The 20,945-nt window shown below is 38.3% G+C and overlaps 1 protein-coding gene across 9 annotated transcripts in view; it reads right to left on the minus strand.

Moving 5' to 3' along the window:
- Positions 1-20,090, minus strand: part of tnika (TRAF2 and NCK interacting kinase a) — a 385,955-nt gene extending 365,865 nt beyond the window's left edge. For 3 of the 9 annotated variants that reach the window (XM_039761347.1, XM_039761396.1, XM_039761386.1), the window contains exon 1: positions 19,370-20,090. In XM_039761347.1, the coding sequence (XP_039617281.1) occupies positions 19,370-19,426 (57 nt within the window). In that variant the 5' untranslated portion in view covers positions 19,427-20,090. The remainder of the gene's footprint in view (positions 1-19,369) is intronic. The other 6 variants (XM_039761405.1, XM_039761370.1, XM_039761354.1 and 3 more) reach the window with 3 other exon arrangements.
- Positions 20,091-20,945: the final 855 nt, after the last annotated feature.

Raw genomic sequence — 20,945 nt, forward strand, 5'->3', positions numbered from 1 at the left:
CCATTCACTCGTCTCTTTACATGAACTAGCCAGCTTATTCATTTATTCAATGCCATGGATTTTATCTCTGGAGTGTAAATATTATATAAAGTATTTTATTGCTGTTGTTTGTAGGTTGTGTTTGAGGTGGGCATTGCCATTGAGTTTATGTGTTAATATTTCAAACTAAGCTTGCATTTAACTCTGACTTGCTTTTTATGATCTGTAGCTTTTAACTGTTTTTAATGTTGGGCAAAGTGTTGACCTAGATGTTGAACATCTTCCACCTCTTGCAATGCACTTAAAAGAGGATTGGCACAACTGTTACATTTGGAATCTTTCTCTTTACAGCAAAATGTTCGGCCATTCATGCACGCTTCCACATCTAATACTACTGTAAAAAATCTACACAAGCTCATCAACCTAGCAGGCAAGTCTTTTGAGATATGAGAAGAAGGATGAGTGGCCAGAGAAAATTCATGCAGAAATGGAGAGAACCCTACTAGTCAGCAACCAGGTCCTATACCTATGAGGTGACAATTGTATTATCAAAATATATCATCCCAAAAAACTGCAATCCATTTAATAATAGTAATTGCAACATCAGTCATCCACAATTTTCATCATATAAATAAACTTATTTATATGTCACGGACAGGTACACAATCACAGCTATGTTCTTCCATGTCAGTGATAATACTGAAAACAAACCAACGCACTGCTTGTCTGCATGAAAATTTCCAACCATCTCTTAAGTAACATAACAATCAAAATAACAACATTGCAAAATGATACATTTAAACCTAACCCAATCCGATTCCTATCCTGATTTATTTACGTGATGCGGTTCTAAAAACTGCACTAGCACCTATTAGATGAACATGATTTTTAGGACTATACTACATAACTTTAATGGTAACAGTTGTCTTAATACATAAAATATATGTGTGTTTAAAAAATGTTATGCAAATAGCTTGTTTTGTCTAGGAGGAAATTACCACATGGGTGAAATAAGAGACAGTTTCACTTCCTGAAGCGATACAAGCCATTGAAATTCAAAAAAGCTTCATTAGCAAAGAATGACCCTAAGCACGATACTTTATTGTCCGTATTGTAAATATGACTGTATAGTACATTATGATTATATTCCTGTAAAATGTTTTTGTTTAGTGTTATAAAAAATGTTATTAAGTGACATACAAAATGGTTATTCTAAAAACTAGAAAATATATACTGAAAAGCACATACTGGAAGTAAACCTAAGGGATACAACTCGGGCAACTACAATAGCAAAGCTAGAATAGAAAAGTTCTATTAATCCACCCATACAAAATCCATTTGTTGAATCTACTTATACCAATCAGAGTGAAGCATATCCCAACAGCACCAGGCACAAGGCAGGAAACAAAACTCCATTTGGATTCTACACCTCTCCATTGGAAGATAAACATTCACATACTCAGACTCACTTAAACCAATCCAATTTTGAGTAACTAATCAGCCTAACATTGAGATGTGGGAGAAATACTGCAGGTCCAACAGACACCAGAAGAATGACTTGACACAGAGAGACACAAGAATGGGAATCAAACTCAATCTCCTGAAGCTGTGAGGTTGCAGCAGAACAAAGGGATGTAAGGCCATGTTGTTCATTAAATAAAATGAAATCAGAGATACACAGCATAGACATGGGTTACTAAAATGATTTATGACTATGTCAACAATGGAAGACAGTACAGAAACATAACCTGTACAATCATTTCATTCTGAAATGCACCCAATCTAATCACCCATAGCAGAAATGGAAAAATCTTTTAGCCAGCCGTGGGCGACATTTTTCAGGCTTTCCAGTCCTCACATTAATTTTGCTGTGCTTCTTCTACCAAGCTGCTAATACCAAAAAAATGCATGAATAAGTAATACATTAATTATTTCAAAGACTTACTTTCATCTGCTATTCCTTGTGTGAAATGGTATCTGTTCTAAATGAGGGAAGACAATGTCATATGACTTAAAGATAATTACTGTACTGTAGATGGTCTTTACTGTAGAAAGTCAGTGCACCTAAACAAAGGCATCTGAAGTGAGGACAATGCTTCCATAAATATTTACTGTTTCAATGGCAATGACGATCACTCCTTCCATCCATCTAATCGATTTTACCATTACAGGCAGAAGAAGCCTAGCCCAGTACAATGAAATGCCATTGAGGAACCAGTCTAATTAGATGGCACACTCATATCTGCATCCACACTCACACCCTGAAGCAATTTTCAGTTACTACCTAGTCTACTCAAGTGGCAGGAAAGTGGAGAAAATCCACAGGTAGAATGTATAGAAAGATAGTGACCACCCAGCATTAAAACTCAGATCTTTGCAACTACAAGGCAGCAACATGAACGGTTGCACGAATATGCCAGTCTTTCAGGTAGGCTAATTATGATTCTGAATACATATGCACTTGTCCAGCATTTTCATACATGATGCAGGCACCAATTCAAATGCATCAGCACAGTGATTTGCATATACAGTACCTCTAGTAGAATTGACCAATTCAATATGTTATTTACAGTCAGTTCAGTAGCCATTAATTCAAAGGCATATTACTAGAAAGTATGACAGCATATTTCTTGTTCATAAGCCCTTACACTGTCTTCCAGACAAGCTTTGAGCTGATTTCAAAAATCCTCCTTCTCATACATTGTGACAGTCAATACATATGTGTGGGCATTCCAGTTGGGATGTATTCTGATCTCTTACCCAGCGGGAGTCCAGCTTGAAGGAAGAATAGGGGAATTATTTAAATGACATGCTCCGCCGAACTGCTACGTCGCAGCAACCCAGGAGAAAGGCACATCAGTGAACACCCACAGGGCATGGTGGGAGTTGTAGTGTTGTAGAGCAGCCTTGTTGGGGTCCCTGGGTTCCACCAGGGGGTGCTGTAAGGAGCTATGCTCTGGGCGTATTGGGACTTTCGATGGATGGGGAAGTGCTTCCATTGGGCTATGCCCTGGCACTGGAAGTACTTCCAGGTTTGAGATAAAAGGAACACCCCGCCACATCTGAGTCAGACTTGGGAGGAAGGAAGACAAACCAAAAAATACAGCACATTGCTGCACCCACCACATGACAAACCAACTTAGGATCCCTGAATAGGACCCAAGTGCAGCCACACAATGGGTGACACCTCAGCACCACATTTGTTCAGGAGTGCCAATTCTGCAACCAACCCCCAGGATTTTCCCTGCAGGGCTGGATGTAAATTAATTTCATACCCAGGACGGAGCAATTGCAGGTTAAGGGCCTTGCTCAAGGGCCCAAAGAAGTAGACTCACTTTTGGCATTTACGGTATTCGAACCAGCAATATTCCGATTGCCAGTGCAAATCCCTAACATCAGAGTCACCAATCCACACAACAGCTACTGTGCTTATCAAAAACCCATTGTGAAGGAATTAGTAGTTAATCATTAATTTGAACACAAGACTGTGTCTGTAGGATGGTGTCTGAGGTTAGGGAGGCTGTAGTGCCCCTTACTGGTCACAACATAATTCTCTAAATGCCATCGGTATTGTTTACGTATCTAACTACCTACAAACAGAAGTTCATATTAAGATCTCAGGATGCTGGTCTACTAAGGAGTCCTAATATTATACAAATAGTGGAAGGCTGAGCTGTTAGTAACAAGGTCCCAAAGTTGTGAAATGATCTGCCTCCTTTTACAGAAGATGCCTATTTTATCTCAGCTTTTAACTCCAGGCTGAAGACTCACTACTTTAGTCTAGCACACCCTGATTAGAGCTGCCAAGTAGCTGTTCTTATTCCAAAATCTTTTTGCTACTCAGTTGTATAAAAATATAAGCAATACAATAATTATGTTGTGTCTTGTCTCAGTATCCTGCTGTGGCATTTGGTGCTACCGATCTACTGTCAAGATGTTTTCCAGCCCATGGCACAGGAAACACTTGGTAGCCTTGAAATCCATGTATGAAAGGAATCAATCATCTTATTAGTCTCCCAGCACAAATGTATATACTGTAGAATGCCCAGGAGGGGTGAGAACCAGTTGGCCTAGTTTTTCTCAACTGTGTATTTGTCAGATTTTGTCTACGACTTTGCGTTATAACTATCCATGTGCCCCCTGAGAAGTTTATTTTTTCCACGGATGCTGCTGAAGTTTTTGTTTTCCTTTTCACTGTTGTCAACTGGCCATAGTTCAAAAATTAATCAACAGACAGATACAATTGGGAAAAATTTATATTAATTAGTTCTGAAATTGCTTGTTTAATTGCATGTTTAACGTAGTCTATAGAAGCGGATTTCAAACTTTTTTGTCATGTACATTGCTTCTATCAATAAGCTAGTCTGCACACCCTCATGTTATTGAATTCTTATGTGTGTGCATTATGAAATTTGTAAATCTTACAATCTGTACCCTTATCTGTAAATGTGTTACAATGCTCTCTATACTTTGTGAAGAGTTGAATTGAATTGAACTTGGGGTCTCTGTTTTGTGATTTACGCATCACACTTCTTTGAGTTTGTGCATCATAAGTATCATATCAAAGGCATTGCCTGCAGGATTCCATCATTTTATGTCATCTGAATGCTTCACTTAGATTAGGCGACCTACAAAATGAATCAATAAATGGAAGAGTGCATCAACAATTTGAGAGGCCTCTTCATCCATTATAACCCATCTGGAGAATGAAGAACTGAAATCCATCCATTCTCAACTATGCGTCTTGAAATCAGGAAAACTAAGTGTAGAGTTTGTTTCAGTCTAGGAATCTGTCCTGGGATGTTACAGCTAACTGCTTCACACCAGTCACAAACCATACACTTTATATTACAAAAGGCTCTCTCATTTCATTGAGCAATAATAAGAGACTACCCTCACTCTGAGAAAGGGATCGCATCAAAGCTACAAGCTTTGCGTTTCAATATTTGCAATATTTTGCTGAGGTTTTTGTCAGCCCCCTGGTCTTACTGCACGAAAACAGGCAAAAAACAGGAAGAAAACTTTCTCCATGCTAATTTTGTGGTTGGATCAAAAGACACACAGTACAACTATATGGTCAATTGCTTTTTTTAAAAACCTTATTTTAACTTCTTTATCTATATTTTTGCAAAACTGCAGCACAGCTAACAGTTAAAGAAGTTGCAGTTGCTGAAGATGATTCAACATCTTGCTCCTTCAATCATTTAAATAGGATCAAAACTAAAACAATAATATCTTTTGTTCTACAGAGAAGCAGTCTGCACATTGTATATCACACAAATTACTTCTTGTTGCCTTCTATAGTTTTCACATTTTTGGTGTTTTCAAAAACAAACTCACAGAGTCCCTGAATTCAATTGCCTTCAAACATGCTCATTTCTTTTCTGTGGATATCTCACTGGAATTTGTTCTGGTGCAGCTTTTCTCCTCAATCTCCTTCTCACAGCCTGTTGGGGGCTAAGAATCTAAAGACCTTTTTAAAATAACATTTAGCAAGTTAACTTGGGAGTTTGGTTAAAGCAGATACTTAATATGCACTTCTGTTAGTCCAAACGGTGTCACTGGGATGCTAGTAACTGAAACTGTTTCTTACTTGTAGCCCCAGTATTAGAAAAAAATGTAAGTTGGTTGACTACTAGAAGCGAAACTGGCATTTTTGCCAATTGCTTTAACCTCACCTTTTAAAATAAGCCAAAAAAAAAAAACATTATACAGAAGAGTATAAACAGCAAACTGGCTATTAAGCTGTATTTCTTTTTGGGCCAAGTGGAATATACTAAGTACTTTGGACTTATTTGTTAGCATTTATTGCCAAAGGCAATCTCTGAATCATAACCCAACAAATTATTCAGCAACGCATCTGCATAATGCCTCGCTGAGAATGTGACAGCCAAGTCGGAACTTTTGGTTTTAATTTTCTTGCTTCATACATAGTCTGGAGTGTTTTCAAACCAAAGTGTGTATTTATTCATTTATCTACATATTTATGTGTTTATTTGTTTAAAGAGCTTCTGTAAAATGACAAAGTTTTATCTATCAGTCACTTTTATTTTTTTTCTTTTCCCCATGGGAAACGCCTTTCCCCCTTTTCCCACATGTACAGCACCCAGTAGTGCTCCAGATGCTCATTGGTCTGCTTTCGGCAGCACTTCTGGGTGTGGCGGAAGTGCTGTGATCAATGACTCAGTGGCAGCTGCAGCACCCCCCGGTGGCGCCAATGGAACCCAACAGGGCTGCATGAAACTCTGCTTCCCATGGACTCTTGGTCCAGTGCACCGCTACAACCCAGGGGGGCTGCCACCCAGCACTCCGGGGGATGTAATGACCTGGATATGCTCCGTCCCCTAGTTCTTCCAGTGTAGATCGATCGATCGATCGATCTATGGATCTATCAATCAATCTATCTTACATTCTCTCAGCCTACTCTGAAATCTGTCTTCCTCCTGACATTTGAGCATTTGTAGAAGTTTATATGCCATTTGTAGACAGATTTAATGCAACTCAACCCAGATTCACTTCTGGCCAAGCTGCGTCAGGATCAGCCCTACTTTTGAAGCAAGGACAACAGGCTACAGCTTCATCCAGTGGCCCATGGTTTCCCTGCACTTCTGAGCTGTCAGGGTGGGCCCTTCATTGCCCAGTCTGTTTAAGATACAACCCAGCTCTTGATCCTCATTGTATGGAATCAACTGTTGTTCTTTGTTGGCCCGGGAATATCCTAATTTGGTCCAAACATTACATAACCCTGCTCACTCTTTCTCTCTCTGTTTTCCACAGGTCCCCAGTATCCTTTGAAAAACAATATATGCTTCCACCCTGGCCTGTCTCTTGTACCTATGTGTCCCCAAGTTATGATCCTTTCAGATCATCCAATGTAGTAAAAATCCATTCATCCAAGTAAATAAATGAAAACTCATAGAATAATACACAAAAATACCCCAACAATTCGATTAAAAAGGTACTGCAATTCCACAGCTAGAATAAATGAAACCTCCTCTCACAATCTTAGCATATATCACCATTCCCTGCCCAATAGTTTAAGTGGGATCCTAGGGTCAAGGCCCCCTATTAATGCATGCTATTAAAAGTAAATCTCCAATAACAGGTTGTTTTTTTTCTTCAAAGGTTTATTTTTTATTTTTAAGGCAAGAGCTAATGTGTATAATCAAAATATATGATAATTAAATCCATCCTACCAAAGCAACCCTCACTTGCATATCACCTATTCTTTAAACATTCTATACTCCGCAAATCACAAATTAGTTTACTGTTTCAGATTTAGATTGAGTGAGATCACTTAAAGTTAAAATTTTGTATATAGCATCTTCCTCTTTTATATGCCAAATAGCCATTTCTGTCCATAAGTTATTTAATTCACTGCAAAGTTGTGCGTTTGTGTCTATGTGTGTACATCTTATGCCTGAATGTGCCTCCTATACAAACGGCAGTGCAGTGGTCTCAGCATACATCAATCGCTGCAGTTCGGTGTGGAAAAATATTTAATAAACAAAAATGCTTCTTTGAAGAAGTAAATAAATTTTTTTTTTAAAGTGCTTCAACTTTCCATTCATTTTCTAAACTGACTCATCTTACCCACGCAGGGCAGCACACTGGGTGCAAGGCAGAAACTATGCTTGGACAAAGACACCAGTCTATTGCAATGTAAACACATACACCAATGGCCCATTTAGGATCACCAACTACTCTAACCCCATCCCAGAACACCTGATGCCATGCATACACTAAGTACAAAATAAGAATGTATTTTGCCACAAGTACAATAATCAAACAAAAAAAAAGTTTTCTGTCATGTCAATATCATTAACAAAGCTTGTGTACTTGCTCGGAATTTAATTTCAAAGTTTTAAAGATGATATCGTAAGTGACACTTAGGTTACATAGTATCTTTTATATTATGAACAATTTTTTATAAGTAGCTTGGGGTATGATTAAAATCTGTAATGGTACAGCTGTCCAGTTATGTTTTATGGTTTGTTCATCCACTCCAACCCTAAATGTCAAACTCTATCCATGTCCTGATGAACCTACAATTAATTCGTGAGTGTCAGGCCCTATCCAGACGCATGCAGCGTGTTAGTAGAGTGATTGCTTACAGTCCCAACTAGAGCAGACAAACAACCCATAAAAAATCAGTCCATGGGAAAGCATAAATTAGCAAATCATCAATGTAAAACATGCAAAGATTCAGAATTATGAGAAGATGAATGCTAGTCAGCAATGAGCAACAACAGTTAGTAGGCAAAGTCTGGATAAATTTTACTCTTTGACAACAGAATGGAGTTACTGCCTGACAACAAAAAGGACATGGTGAATTTTTCATTTGACATTAAAATAGAAATTATTTGAAATTGTACCAACAAGTCACAGCATAAGAGTGAAATATGGTGTTCTCTAATGGTGTAACCACATCCTTAGACAAATCCCTTATCTTGAAATGTAAAATTCAATAGTAAACACACTAGTAAGTTTTTAAAATTTATAGCAGCTATATAACCAGAAAATGCACTGCAATTGCTTGAACTATATCTTAGTGTTATTTTTCCTGAGTTTCTATAAAAGCTAAGTTTTCCAAAATAAGAGATCTATCTGTCTATCTAGTTAGTTAGTTATTTACTCATACAGGTGAAATAAGAGCATTAGTCCATTAGAAGAATTTTGATAAGAACAGGCCATTTAGTCCAATAAACTCACCAATCCTATTCTTCTAGATTCTCCAAACTAACACTGAGTGGAGATATAAAGGTTACTAAAGTCTACTACTTGGTAAATTATTCTATATGTCTATATGTCTATGGAACTTTGTGTGAAGAAACGCTTTCCAAAGTTTGTGGTAAATTTGCCCTGAAGAAGTTCCCAACTATGTCTCTGTGTTCTTGCTGAAGAATTTAACAGCAGGGATCCACTCTTGATGTATCAGCATTTCCAAAGAAAAGAAATCCGAAAAGCAAGCAATTTTTGAAGTTGAATGAATAAACACTGTTACAATGAAGCTGTTTATGCCACTTGAAGTTGTGCTAAGATTGGAAAAAACAGCACCAAGATGAAAAAAATATCAGGAGCCAGGCTATGATTAATGCCACAAAGTTCAAAAACACATGGAACTCTAAACATTTAATGGGAACCAAAAACTCAAGTCAAAAAGGATGAGGCAAAAATTTGTAGATAATAAAGTATAAAAGAACTACAATCCATCCGTAATCAGACAGACGCACAACCCAAACAACAATCTTTAATCCCATCACCCCATTGATGTCACCAACCACATACATTCAATTCGTATCAAAGTGAACATGTACAGAAATGGCAGCAGCCTTAATTAAACAAAAATGATGGTGAAACAAAATGAAAATACAAAACTATCACAGAAAATTCAAAACCAGAAACAAATGTAATAAACCAAATCCTCCTATTCATAAGCTCAAATAGGGTGACAGGAAGATTGCACCGAAAACACTGTAATAAATTAAATATAAAATACCATCATAACAGACATACACTACAGTGTGCAGCCAAAATGATGTACAAACACAAACGACTCCATGTTGATCAGTTGTTTCCAGCAACATAAAAAAAAGTTGAGACAAAGCAGTGAAAAGTTGCTGACATATTCTGACAAATGTCTATTGCAATGCACAGTTTGACCAATGACAAAATTTATGTAAATGCAGTGAACAACTGATCATGTTACTGCCCGCCATTATAACCCAACAATTAGTGTACAAGTGTAAAAGCGGAAGTATTGGCAGATCTATTGTAAATGGAGAATCTTAGCTTTCAAGGTACTGTAGATAATTATTCTGATTTATAATTTCTGAGATTAAACAACTTCAGACAATGGACGAATGGAGTTCTTTGTATTCATTTGGTTTATTGTGAGTAAAAGAAATGTGTGGCCCTAAAGTCTCTTTATTGATTATGCAAAATTTCATGCAACCAATCATATGTCATTTATTTCCATCTTGAGTTGTCTGGTGGCAGCACACAGGAGATGGGTACACATATATGGTTTACTCAACATCAGAGAGATTATTTAAAGAGATTGTTGCCATCACTAGATAGTTAGAGTGTTCTTGTGTCTCACCATCGTGCATTTATCCATATCGTTGGATATACCCCCTCTTGTCATTACCATCTCCAATTATTTTATAACTGAATATGATGGGCACATATAAGAAGCCAATCCATAATCAAGAATATTATTTAAGGAGACTGTTAAATCATTTAAGGTCTCATTGTTAGAGCAATCTCATATCTCACGTGTTTTTTTGGGGTGTTTGACTCATAGCTTTTTTTCTTTTATTTATCAGTGTAGATATGTGTGTAGATCTTTTGTTCTCTTTCTCAAAGTCAATACCTGTCTTACCACTTTGTTCCTATTTGCTGTTGTCAGTGTTTCAATGTCCACCTATCCTTAGCCTACCACATATCTCTGCCTGGTTGTGTGCTGAGTGTTTTCAATTTGGAAACCTGTTTTCTACCCTGACAAACCTGATATAGGCCCATCAGAGAAGCAATGTGGCTAGAAATAAAGAGCTACAAAGCACTCAACAGTCCTGAATTCTCCTGAGGCATGAAATCGAAAAAAACCTTTAAATATTCCATTTTGCTGGAATTGGATTTGGACCCTTGTATCAATGAAATTGGACTAAATGTTTCCAGTAAATGAATGGCAGATAAACCTTAAGAGAAAAAAAAACTCTCTCACTGTGAATCAATGGCAAATTCGGCAGTACTGTAAATACAATTGTTGAGGTGTTAAATTGATATAATGTTTTTGCCCTCTGTGTCTTAAACCCCCAGAAAAATACCAGAAATCCATGTCTGGGAACACCAGGGCAGGGAAGTCTGCGCTGCTGAAACAATAGCATACTGTGAAACACACCACAACACATACATATAATCATTAATTTAACACTCTTGTATTTTCTTTTATTTTAAAGAGGTCCTGCTTTGATTAACATCTCTTATATATAATAAAACTAGGTACAGAATCAATACAAATAATCACCTGCTTTTAAGAAGGCAAAAAAAAAGATGTAGCTAGGCATGTATAATTTTGGTGGTGTAATATATACCAAGACGGCATCAGACAAGTACAGTATAATGTGAATAGCAACAGTATAGCAGTGGTTTTCCAATTTGGTCACAGTTAGTTACACTTTGCAAATAACATGTTAGAGGTCAATCTGCCTTGTCTTCATTAAAAAACACACACACATGCACACAAAAGATTTTACTTATCTTTGATGAACAAGTCTTTTGAGGTCTGTTCGCATATCATGCATGAAGCACCTATTGCAATAGCCTATGTTGGTCTGTACGTCTACCCACATGAAACAATTTCTTCAAAGAAATTTGTCAAGACAATTCAACTGTGTTTCAGATATTTCGAACAGATCATGTTGTAAACAGTGGCTTGAATGCAAGCAGAAGAGAAGCAGTGCATTAGCACTTCAGTCTTCATGAAGCTTTAACTTGTAAGAGGTAAATTAAATGATCTTCCTAACCGTAACGGTATAAAATGCAAGCAAGAAAAAAAAATGTTATCTATCTATAATAATGAAACAGGACAGCGAGGAGGGCCCTGCCTGGCTCTCTACTCCTGATGTCACACTTCCCCCTCCCCCTTAAAAATTATGTGGGGGGGGAGGAGGCTAAGTCAGTGGGTGCCTTTGATTCTTGTAAGTCTAAGCAATATTCTCTGATGAAGACCCCTGGCAGAGGTTGAAAGCTCAGGAATAAAAAACTACGTTTGATACGTTATTTATTATTATGGATCTCCAGCTGCAAATATGCAAATCGTATCACAGACCTTCTCTTCCATATATATATATATAACTGTATTAAGTTTAAACTAAACCCACCTCACACCCTATAACGATTGAATATTTCATGGACACTATAATTTACTAGGGTGAAGAGACAGGGACAGCCCTGATTTCATGCTATACAGTACATCCCAAAAAATAACTGAAAAATATCAGGATGTCTACAGTTTTAACAAGCTACCTATCTAATAAAATATTTTACTGCCACAACTGTCATCAAAATACATTTACAACAGGGCACATGAAACTCCAAGGGGTTACCCTGGTGGATTAGGAACTTCAGTGTTAAATTTAAACAACATCATGAGGCAGACCAAGAAGTATATAAAAACAGACAGTATACATCCTTTCATGTGTTTCCACTTCAAGCACCGAGTACAACTATATAAATTTACTTGTGAAAGTGTTTCTTTTTTATTTTTTTTGATCCATGCCCATAACCCTCTTGTAGAACAATGTGAGGTATTAAACAAATAAGGCATTATGCAAGAGCATACATGCTACATGAGTGTCCAAGTTTGGGACTTTAAAAATCTGGTCACCGTATAATTAACCAGAGTGCCCAATGCGCATGGTATCCAGAACAGTCAGTCGTTGTAATAAAATTTGCCTTTCACTTCTGTTATTCTGTAACATTTGTCATATCTTAATAGCTTTTCAATTCTCATTTCATGAAAATTACAGCTGCCAGACATACTTAGGCAAAGAAGGAATTATGATTTTTTTTTAAGTTTGGTTACATTAATTAGCAATTGCAAACTGTCACCGTATGTGAATATGATGTGTACATATATGTGTGAGTGGCAGCGGTCCCTGTGATGGAGTACAGTCCCCTCCAATTCTGTTATCAGCCTTTTGCCCAATCCTTGTGAGGCAGCCTTTGGCCCCCACAACCCTGAAATGGATTGAGAAGGTTCTAGAAAGATATAATGCCTACACAGCCTTCAAACACACCTAAATGTTATGCCTGGCATACATTGTCTAACTTGTTTGGTACTTGTAATAGACAAATTAACTTTAAAGAGGCCTGTGGTGACGCCTAGGTTGCCATGTAATGCAGGAAAATGTACAACAGTAAATTGTTGCATATGTATATAGTGTCATTTGGTATGTGCCAGTGCTAGGAAAAATATCTTGACTGCAGATTCTTCTTCTTAAACCCCAGTCTTCAGCTATAGTATACAAAGGCTAGCAAGTACATACGAAGTAAATTTAACAAAGACATCTAAAGGAGCATAACATGCAAGAGGTTAACCTTGCGCCGTAATCACAGATTCTTCATTCAGACAAAGCTTTTATAGATATGAATATTCATGAGAATCATTGAGATATAGTTAATAGCATGCAGATCTCAGACAAGCATATTTTCCTAAAAAGTAAAGCAGGATGATCTCAACCTCAACAATGGGATATATTCATGGTGCTTAGACTCAAGCTAAGAGGCTGCATTCAAGGGAGGTGCAAGCATACTTTAAAACAGATAAACAAAAGTTAGTATAAAGCCCCTTTATTATACAGTATTATAATCCTATGGTACTTCTTCAAGGACAAGTTTAAGAAAGCTGCATCCTTTAGAACAATGACTACTTACTTACAACAGAGAAATACTTTGTGAACCATTAAGTCAAAGTGTTATAGAAATGGTTTTCCCCAACACCCACCAACAGCTCACAACTTCTGGCTTGTGCATATAACATCTGAAATCACACTAGCTGTGTTGGTCATGTAAGCACTGAAAGTAAAAAGACATTGAAATATAGTTTTTCTTTCAAATTACAATTTAAAGTCACTTTGCTCTTTTTCAATTCAGTTTATTCTTGCAAAGCATCTTTCTAGGTGAATGCCATACAGAATTTCACATTCTAACATAAGGTAACATTCTTAACAGTGCAACATAACATTCTTGCAATACAAATCAGGATGGGAAGGGTACAGAGCATACACAGCAGCATTGGGGCAAAGGCTGGAACCAGTCTTAGGTAGGAATGCCAGGAGATCACTGGAGCCCACTCTTACAAACACACTCATACAGCTAATTTAGAATTGTCTATCAGTGTAAAGCACACAAGTCTTTGATATATGGGACGAACACCAAAACACCAAAAATGAATAAATAAATAAAATAAACCTCACACAGACATTGGAAGAACATGTGTGGGCACAGTATGCTGATTCCATGGAGACCCAGATTTTAGCAGATTACACTTATTATCTCTCCCTTTTTAAACCACTTCATTCAAGCCCAATGTCCATGGAGGCCACAGTCTGTCCATGTAATGCTGGTCGCAAGAGAAGACCCAGTCCTAAATTATGTTTGCATGTGCGGTTTCTATGCATTTATTTAATTGGCCGACACCTTTTTCCAAGGTGACTTTCAGCATCTGAAATACAATTGGTTACATTACTTTTGTTATCAAAGTGATGTGATTTGCTCATGGTCACACAATGTCTCACTTGTACCACAATCTCAAGGTTTGAAGGTTAACGTCTAACCATGAGAAAAAAAGCAAAAACTGATTCAGACATAAAGAGAATATGAAAGCTAGAGGCTGACAGAGCCTGAGCCATTACCATGAACTTGGCTTTTAAGTAATAAGCACACATCTAGGTCTAGTGCTAATTTAAAACATCAAGACTAACTAGAGCACCATTTAAAGTTCAGAGTCAACCTCAGGGCCTTTTTTTCTGACACTGACTCCACATTACTAAAGAATGTTGGCTCCATACAAAGAAATCCTACTGTATAAGCCATTGTGGACTGAACCTTCCATTGTTTCTCCCCATTCAAATCGCTTCCAGTACCTACTAAAGCACAACTGCTTATAATAATATTTCAGCTATACCATAATGACAACCCATTTAACAGCCATTATCTAATAATACAGTCTTCCAGTATAATGACTGGCAGATTTGAGTTGGTGCATTTTGTCCATACACTGCAAAAAGACTACAGGCCGGCTACGCCCAGGCTGAGGGCTGACACTTGTTCCTTCATACCACCCCCACACTAAAAGTTCAACCTGCTAAACTGACACCCATGCAACGGAACAAGATGCAGCCCAAATCAGTGAAATGCCTGCAATGCACACCACAGTGAGATGTGTTTTATGCTGGGACTTCTGAGCATGTGCAAAATTTCAGCTCCTGAATGACCTACTTTTTGAGGCTTTGTACTCCCATAATGCAGCAGAACAAAGTAATACTGGATGTCACATGGTTGCAGTTATTGAAGCTAAAGGTCAGGCTTATTTGTCTTGATTTACTACAATATTAAGCACAATTTAATCACACAGTTATAATTGGCTTCTTATGCCAGATGCATCTTGGTGAAATGAGAACTTATTGTATATTTGCCTGTCAAAGAAATGGCAAAGAATTCCTTTCCTGGAAATAAATAAATGCATTCAGGGACAGTTCAAAATAAGTCTTTTCGTCTTTAAAAAAAATCTAAAGTTTGAAGTCAAATTTATAAAGCAGACACCCATGATACAAAAGCCTCCCTAATGCAGAATTACACTCCATGTTGCTCCTGCTGTGGCCTTTGTGTGTGTAAATATTGGCAAAGGCTACTTTGTGTCAAAGGTCAACGAAGAAATAAAGCAAGCGATTCTGTTAACATAAAAAATGTGAAGGACATGACTTTTCTGAGGGGGTATTTTGAAAGAACAAAAAGGCTTTGAAATTCAGCAGGCTGTTTCCCTCCATAATTATGGCTCTGGGTGGAACAGTCCTGTCTCACATCCCCCACATTGAAATTCTGACCAGTTTTATGTGTGCGTGTGTGTGTGTGGATTGCATGTTCTTCCTGTTTGTATGTATGTAAGATGTAAGACATGCATGTACACTTGCACTCTATGAATGAACGTGACAGCAGGAGAAGGTTGTCCCGATGAGGAGCTGGAACTTGATCTTGGGGCCATTCCTGTCTTGTGCCCCTATTCTGCCAATGAAGCTTCAGCACCCCTAGGACTCTAAAACTGGATTAAGGAAGTCCTGTAAATGGATGGACTGGTGAGTGAATGTGCCTGAGTGTGATCTGAGATCAGCAAGTGATGTATCCAGCAATGGTTCTTCCCTTAAATGTGATGTTGCTGGGATGAGCTCAAGGTCACCACAACCCTGAACTGGAATAAGTACTTTAGACAAATGACTGACTGACTGAATGAAATGAATGATTGTTCATAGTTTGGTGCTTTCTCTGGTAAACTGAAAATCACTCTGAACTCATTTACAATTAAAAAATGACATTAATACACAATACTTTATTACTCTTTACATTTTAAAAAGCTGGGCTTGCCTAAACATTCTGTATTACCCGTGTTTTCCAGAATGATATATATATATATTATTTAGGTTTATCAATCTAATATTTTACCATGGTGTGCATACATTTTCTTATGTACTGTAGTTCTGTATTACCTGGGCTTAAAAAAAACTATTAATTACAAATTGCCATGGCTATATGAAAAAACAATATGGAAGCTGTGAGCGTAAACAAAAATGTAAATTCTGAAACATAACCAAGACAAGATCTGTCAGTCAGAATGAGAATGAATGAGAAGGGTAAGACACAAATGCTGTTATTTCAAATTACTGCTGATAACTAACTGATTTCAAAGTGCAAGGGCTGTAATATATCAGTTTCAAGAATGGCAAAATTTCACTTTAGCAGGTAGATCAAATGAAAATTAAAAACTGGACGTCAAAGTTTCCGTTAGCCACTAGTTAAAAAATGTCATTGACTTCTACATTCAGTACTCAGTACTACTGTATAGCACTAGGTAAACAGTCCCAATGTCTATCAACTGCTCACTGCGCACTCACTGAAACACATTTTATTTAATATAGCACGTTTAATTAATAAGCACCTTTCCAACATTATTCACAAATATACAGCTAAACTACAACTGCATTCACAAACATACCTTTCTTAAGAATTTAAGTGACTAGGTCCTCTCACACAATGATTGAACTGGCATCCCTGTGGTTCACAACCCACTATTTTAGCCACAAAGCCACATAATAAAAACATGTCCATAATGGATGCTCAAATCCAGTACTGAATTTGTCACCTCATCCATTTTCCTTTTCTATTAATTTTATTCTTCAAACAACTTTTTCTATGGATTGCTCAGGACCTTTCTTTGCACTGCAAATACAGCTATATCATTTTTCAATATGAAACATATTAGTGCCATGTTCCTCTAATATAAACAGTAGGTGGTTCCAGGTCCTAACGTTTGGGCTTTAATTTAAGGGTATAAGACAATGTGTGTTTAAAGTGCCACCTGCTGTATGAGTTGAACATTAAACATTTCTTCAGTGGGTCGCCAGAAGGCACTACTGCCATATCATTCATAAATGAAATGAATGCATAGCTTCTGTATCGAGTACTTCTAAATCTCTGTCAACATTAACGTAACAAATAACATCACATTCTTAAGATTACTTAATTAAATTCATGGTGCCAGAGCCTACCCTGGGAGCATCAAACAACAGGCAGGAATCAGCCCTGGAAGGGTTCAAGTGCCTCACAGGTCTGATTTAAAGCCACCAATTAGCTAAAGCACACGTTTTGAGATATGAGAAGATCAGAGTACTTGGAGCAAATGACACATAACCATGGGGAGAAATATGAAAACTCCACACAGACAACGACCAGGCCTAGAATTCAACCCCCTGATGCTGGATACATGCTAATCACTGCACCAATTGTGCTAAACTTATATTTTCATAAGCTGAATCTATAGTCAGGAATCTTTTTTGGCACGTACAGCAAGCACCCTGTTGCTTGAAGTTCAACATTTCAAATGTAAAACCACATTCATGAATAAGGCTGTAATGAACCAAGGTTATAATGAAATAATTAAAAAAACAAAACAAAAACTTGGTCTTTTGCGTTATGAATCACGACCCTTACTTTTAGTCAACTGGCTTCGAAACGACAGAACATGACCTTTCAAGTCATATTACAAATAATGCAGTTTGACAGGAGGAATGAACTATGACAGGAGAATGAACTATACAGGCCAGCGCCATGCCTGTCTAAGAGCATTCACAAAACGATCCAGTGTCACAGGACGCAAAACCCCTGATGAACCAGCGATGACCACGCCACTTTAAGTAGTTGCCTTCAGAAAGCAGGGTCCTGTCACACGGTAACTATATAATGCGCTATACACAGAGCGCTGCCTCCAGCTGCACACCATTCGGGGTGCTTATCTGTGTAAATCGGCTTTAGCGCGGCTGCAGCGGAAGCATCATTGTTATCAAAATGAAATGGACGGCACATAAAGATTATCACGCAACCTTCGCGGACTAGATTTCGAGGAGAAAAAAAAGTCACGTTTGTGCGTGGAGTTTAAACAGGAGAACATATATTTTTCAAAACGCCCAACATAATTCACGCTATGATTTATTGTTTTTTCATACTGGCATGAAATGCATGACCTCTGTAACTAAGAACTGACAAAAATCAAGAATGCCGCCCTCCGCGACTTTGCACATTGCTAAGATCAAGAATTTCCCCTCCATGCCATTAGCTACACGCTGATCGTTAGCGTATATTAACATAATATAGCAGTGACAAGATTTAATGGCATTACATAAGGGGGCGAGTGACAAATCAGAGTGATCGACAGACCCAATAATGTCACATTACCATGACCCCAATTATATGAGGATGAATTTAACTACCACTTTGTCAAACCCCTAGGATGCAGTATATTTTTTTCTACAAAAATGACGCCGCATGTACAATTAATTTGAATGGTAATGGGAATAATGGTAGGTTCTGTCAAATCGTAATCAAAAAACTACAAGTGGTAAAAATGTACTCGACTGACGTTGCTTTTCTGTCAGCATGGTTGAGTGAAGTGTTAGGATTAGAGGTGAAAACTGCGCTTGACAGCGCGGACTCGGGACTCGTAACCTGCCTCTAATTTGTCCCCGGGGTAAATCGTTAACTGCCATTCGGGATCGAGCCCAGCTGCGGCCGGTACGAAAGCCTGTGTAAAGGCAGCAGTGTGCAGATTCGCTTCACGCTGCCTTTGTATGGCACGGGACGGCGTGTAGGTGATAACGGGAGGCGCAAAAACCAGACGGTTGCATCAAAGAACAATACTACTTTTAAATAAATCGATAAAAAAATAAACGTCAATGATGAAGCGGGTACCAACTGAAGTGAAATTGGCTATTCACCTGGCCGTTTTACACGGTACACCCATGCCCAGCCCAATCGAGAACACTGGGGACCCAGCCGCCGCCGCCTCCACTGCGCTGCCAGGGAGCGAGAGCGTCGCGTGCCAGGCGCTTGTTGTTCGGCTTATTCCTCAATGAGAAGTCCGCTACCCCTACGCAATGAATACGTGAAAAGCAAGCGGTGAATGAAGGAAATACACTAGCCGCGCATTACCATCTCAGCTCTGCAAGAGTCAGAAAGCATTTGATCAGGTGCAAGGCATCTTCGCGGCAGCAGCCCCGTTTGATTCTATTCTAGAGGGACATAAGACATAAACAACAAACGATTTATGCAAACTTACCCTCAGCGTTGACAGATCTATTTCATCAAGACTTCGAGCAGGGGAATCACTAGCCATTTTATTTAAATCCAGTTAAATTAAAGGGAGAGGGGGTAGGGGGCAGGGACTGGGGAAGGGGGAAGGGGGAGAAGAAACAATAAGGAAAATAAAAAAAGAATAGGCAAAACAATCCCTTCTGGTCCCCGGTTTTCTTCTTCCCCTTTCCTCTCTGTTTCTACCTCGCGGAAAAAGTCACCAAATCGGGTGTTCATAAGACGATGAAAGAATTTCACACAAAAACAAAAGAAGATCCTTCTTCAGTTTCTTACAGATGCGCTGCTCCGTCAGTAATAATAATAATACTAAAAAAAGACGCTAAAATCCTATAAGTGATCTCTTGAAGGATTTAAATAGGACATGATTGGTAGCGAATGCATGGCGCCTGCATTGACCGTAATAACAATATAGAGCGAAATGAGCGGAGATAGAGGTTCTGCACAGTACTGTCAATCAGCCTCCCCCGGGGGCGGGGATAACGCTTTAAAACGCCTGCTCTCCTTGTACTCAACGTCTGTGCTCTTCTGGTGTGTGAGCTGTAAGGTGACAGCTCAAATAACTGTGCCCCAGATTTTAAATTACAGTCCGATCAAAATCTTGCACTTCGAGTTGCCTTGGTTTTAGTTGAATTTCAAGTAAATACGCTGGCTTCGAAAAAAATGCCGAGGGCATCAAGACAGCGAACCATCAACTTCCGCGTGCCTTCCTGAGCAGCACAATGCGCTGTTCGATATCGCGTGGAGAAGGCAGAGCGCCTAGCTGATGGCAAAGTAAGCGAGCGCTCGTGTGCTTCAAGGCTGTGTGCTGCCGACTGTAGTAGCCCACAGCTCGTCACTCCTGGTCCTAAAGCCTATAGGTATTAGAAGCTCTCATTAAAGTCAGTGTGTTGATCGGGAATCATTGTTAATGAAAGATCTCGTTTTATTAAATAAACCCCAGCTTCACAAACAGTTTTAGTTTTATTTTCTAAACAGATTTCAAAAACGTGCTTATTGATGCCACATCTTTCTGTCACAATCGTGCACAGACTTTTTTTGTTGTGTAACATATTCTCATGTTACGATTATAATTTGTGTTCGATTTTTATTTTTACAGGTCGCAAACTAGCAGTAAATATAGATTATAAAAGTAGCTTATGGCACGCAAGTAACGTTTTGTAATTTTTAGTAAATTCGACAGAAAGCTGCTAAGAACGAACAGAAGAAAAAGCAACGCTTTGGAATAAGGATTATAAATCGACTCATCTACCCAAACCTTCTGCTTATTTTCCATGGAAGATAAAATGGTCATTCTCTGGAATTTTTAGCAATTCAAAACAAATGTGCTGTATGCTAAATTGCCTGTTCAAGTGATACAGTAACTGCACTGTACTCTGTACACGTGTCAATAATGAAATGCAGGGTAATGTAATGATGCACTAATTGGTCATAGTTAAGAAACTGTCTGGAATGAAGCCCTATAGCTAGTGGGCACTCTCAAAGCAGGGCTGGTCTAGACCACTCCGAAGTAGGTGCTCACCTAATATATGGCGGCATAAATG

The sequence above is a fragment of the Polypterus senegalus genome, chromosome 1 (genome assembly GCF_016835505.1).
Source record: "Polypterus senegalus isolate Bchr_013 chromosome 1, ASM1683550v1, whole genome shotgun sequence".
Lineage (NCBI taxonomy): Eukaryota > Metazoa > Chordata > Cladistia > Polypteriformes > Polypteridae > Polypterus > Polypterus senegalus.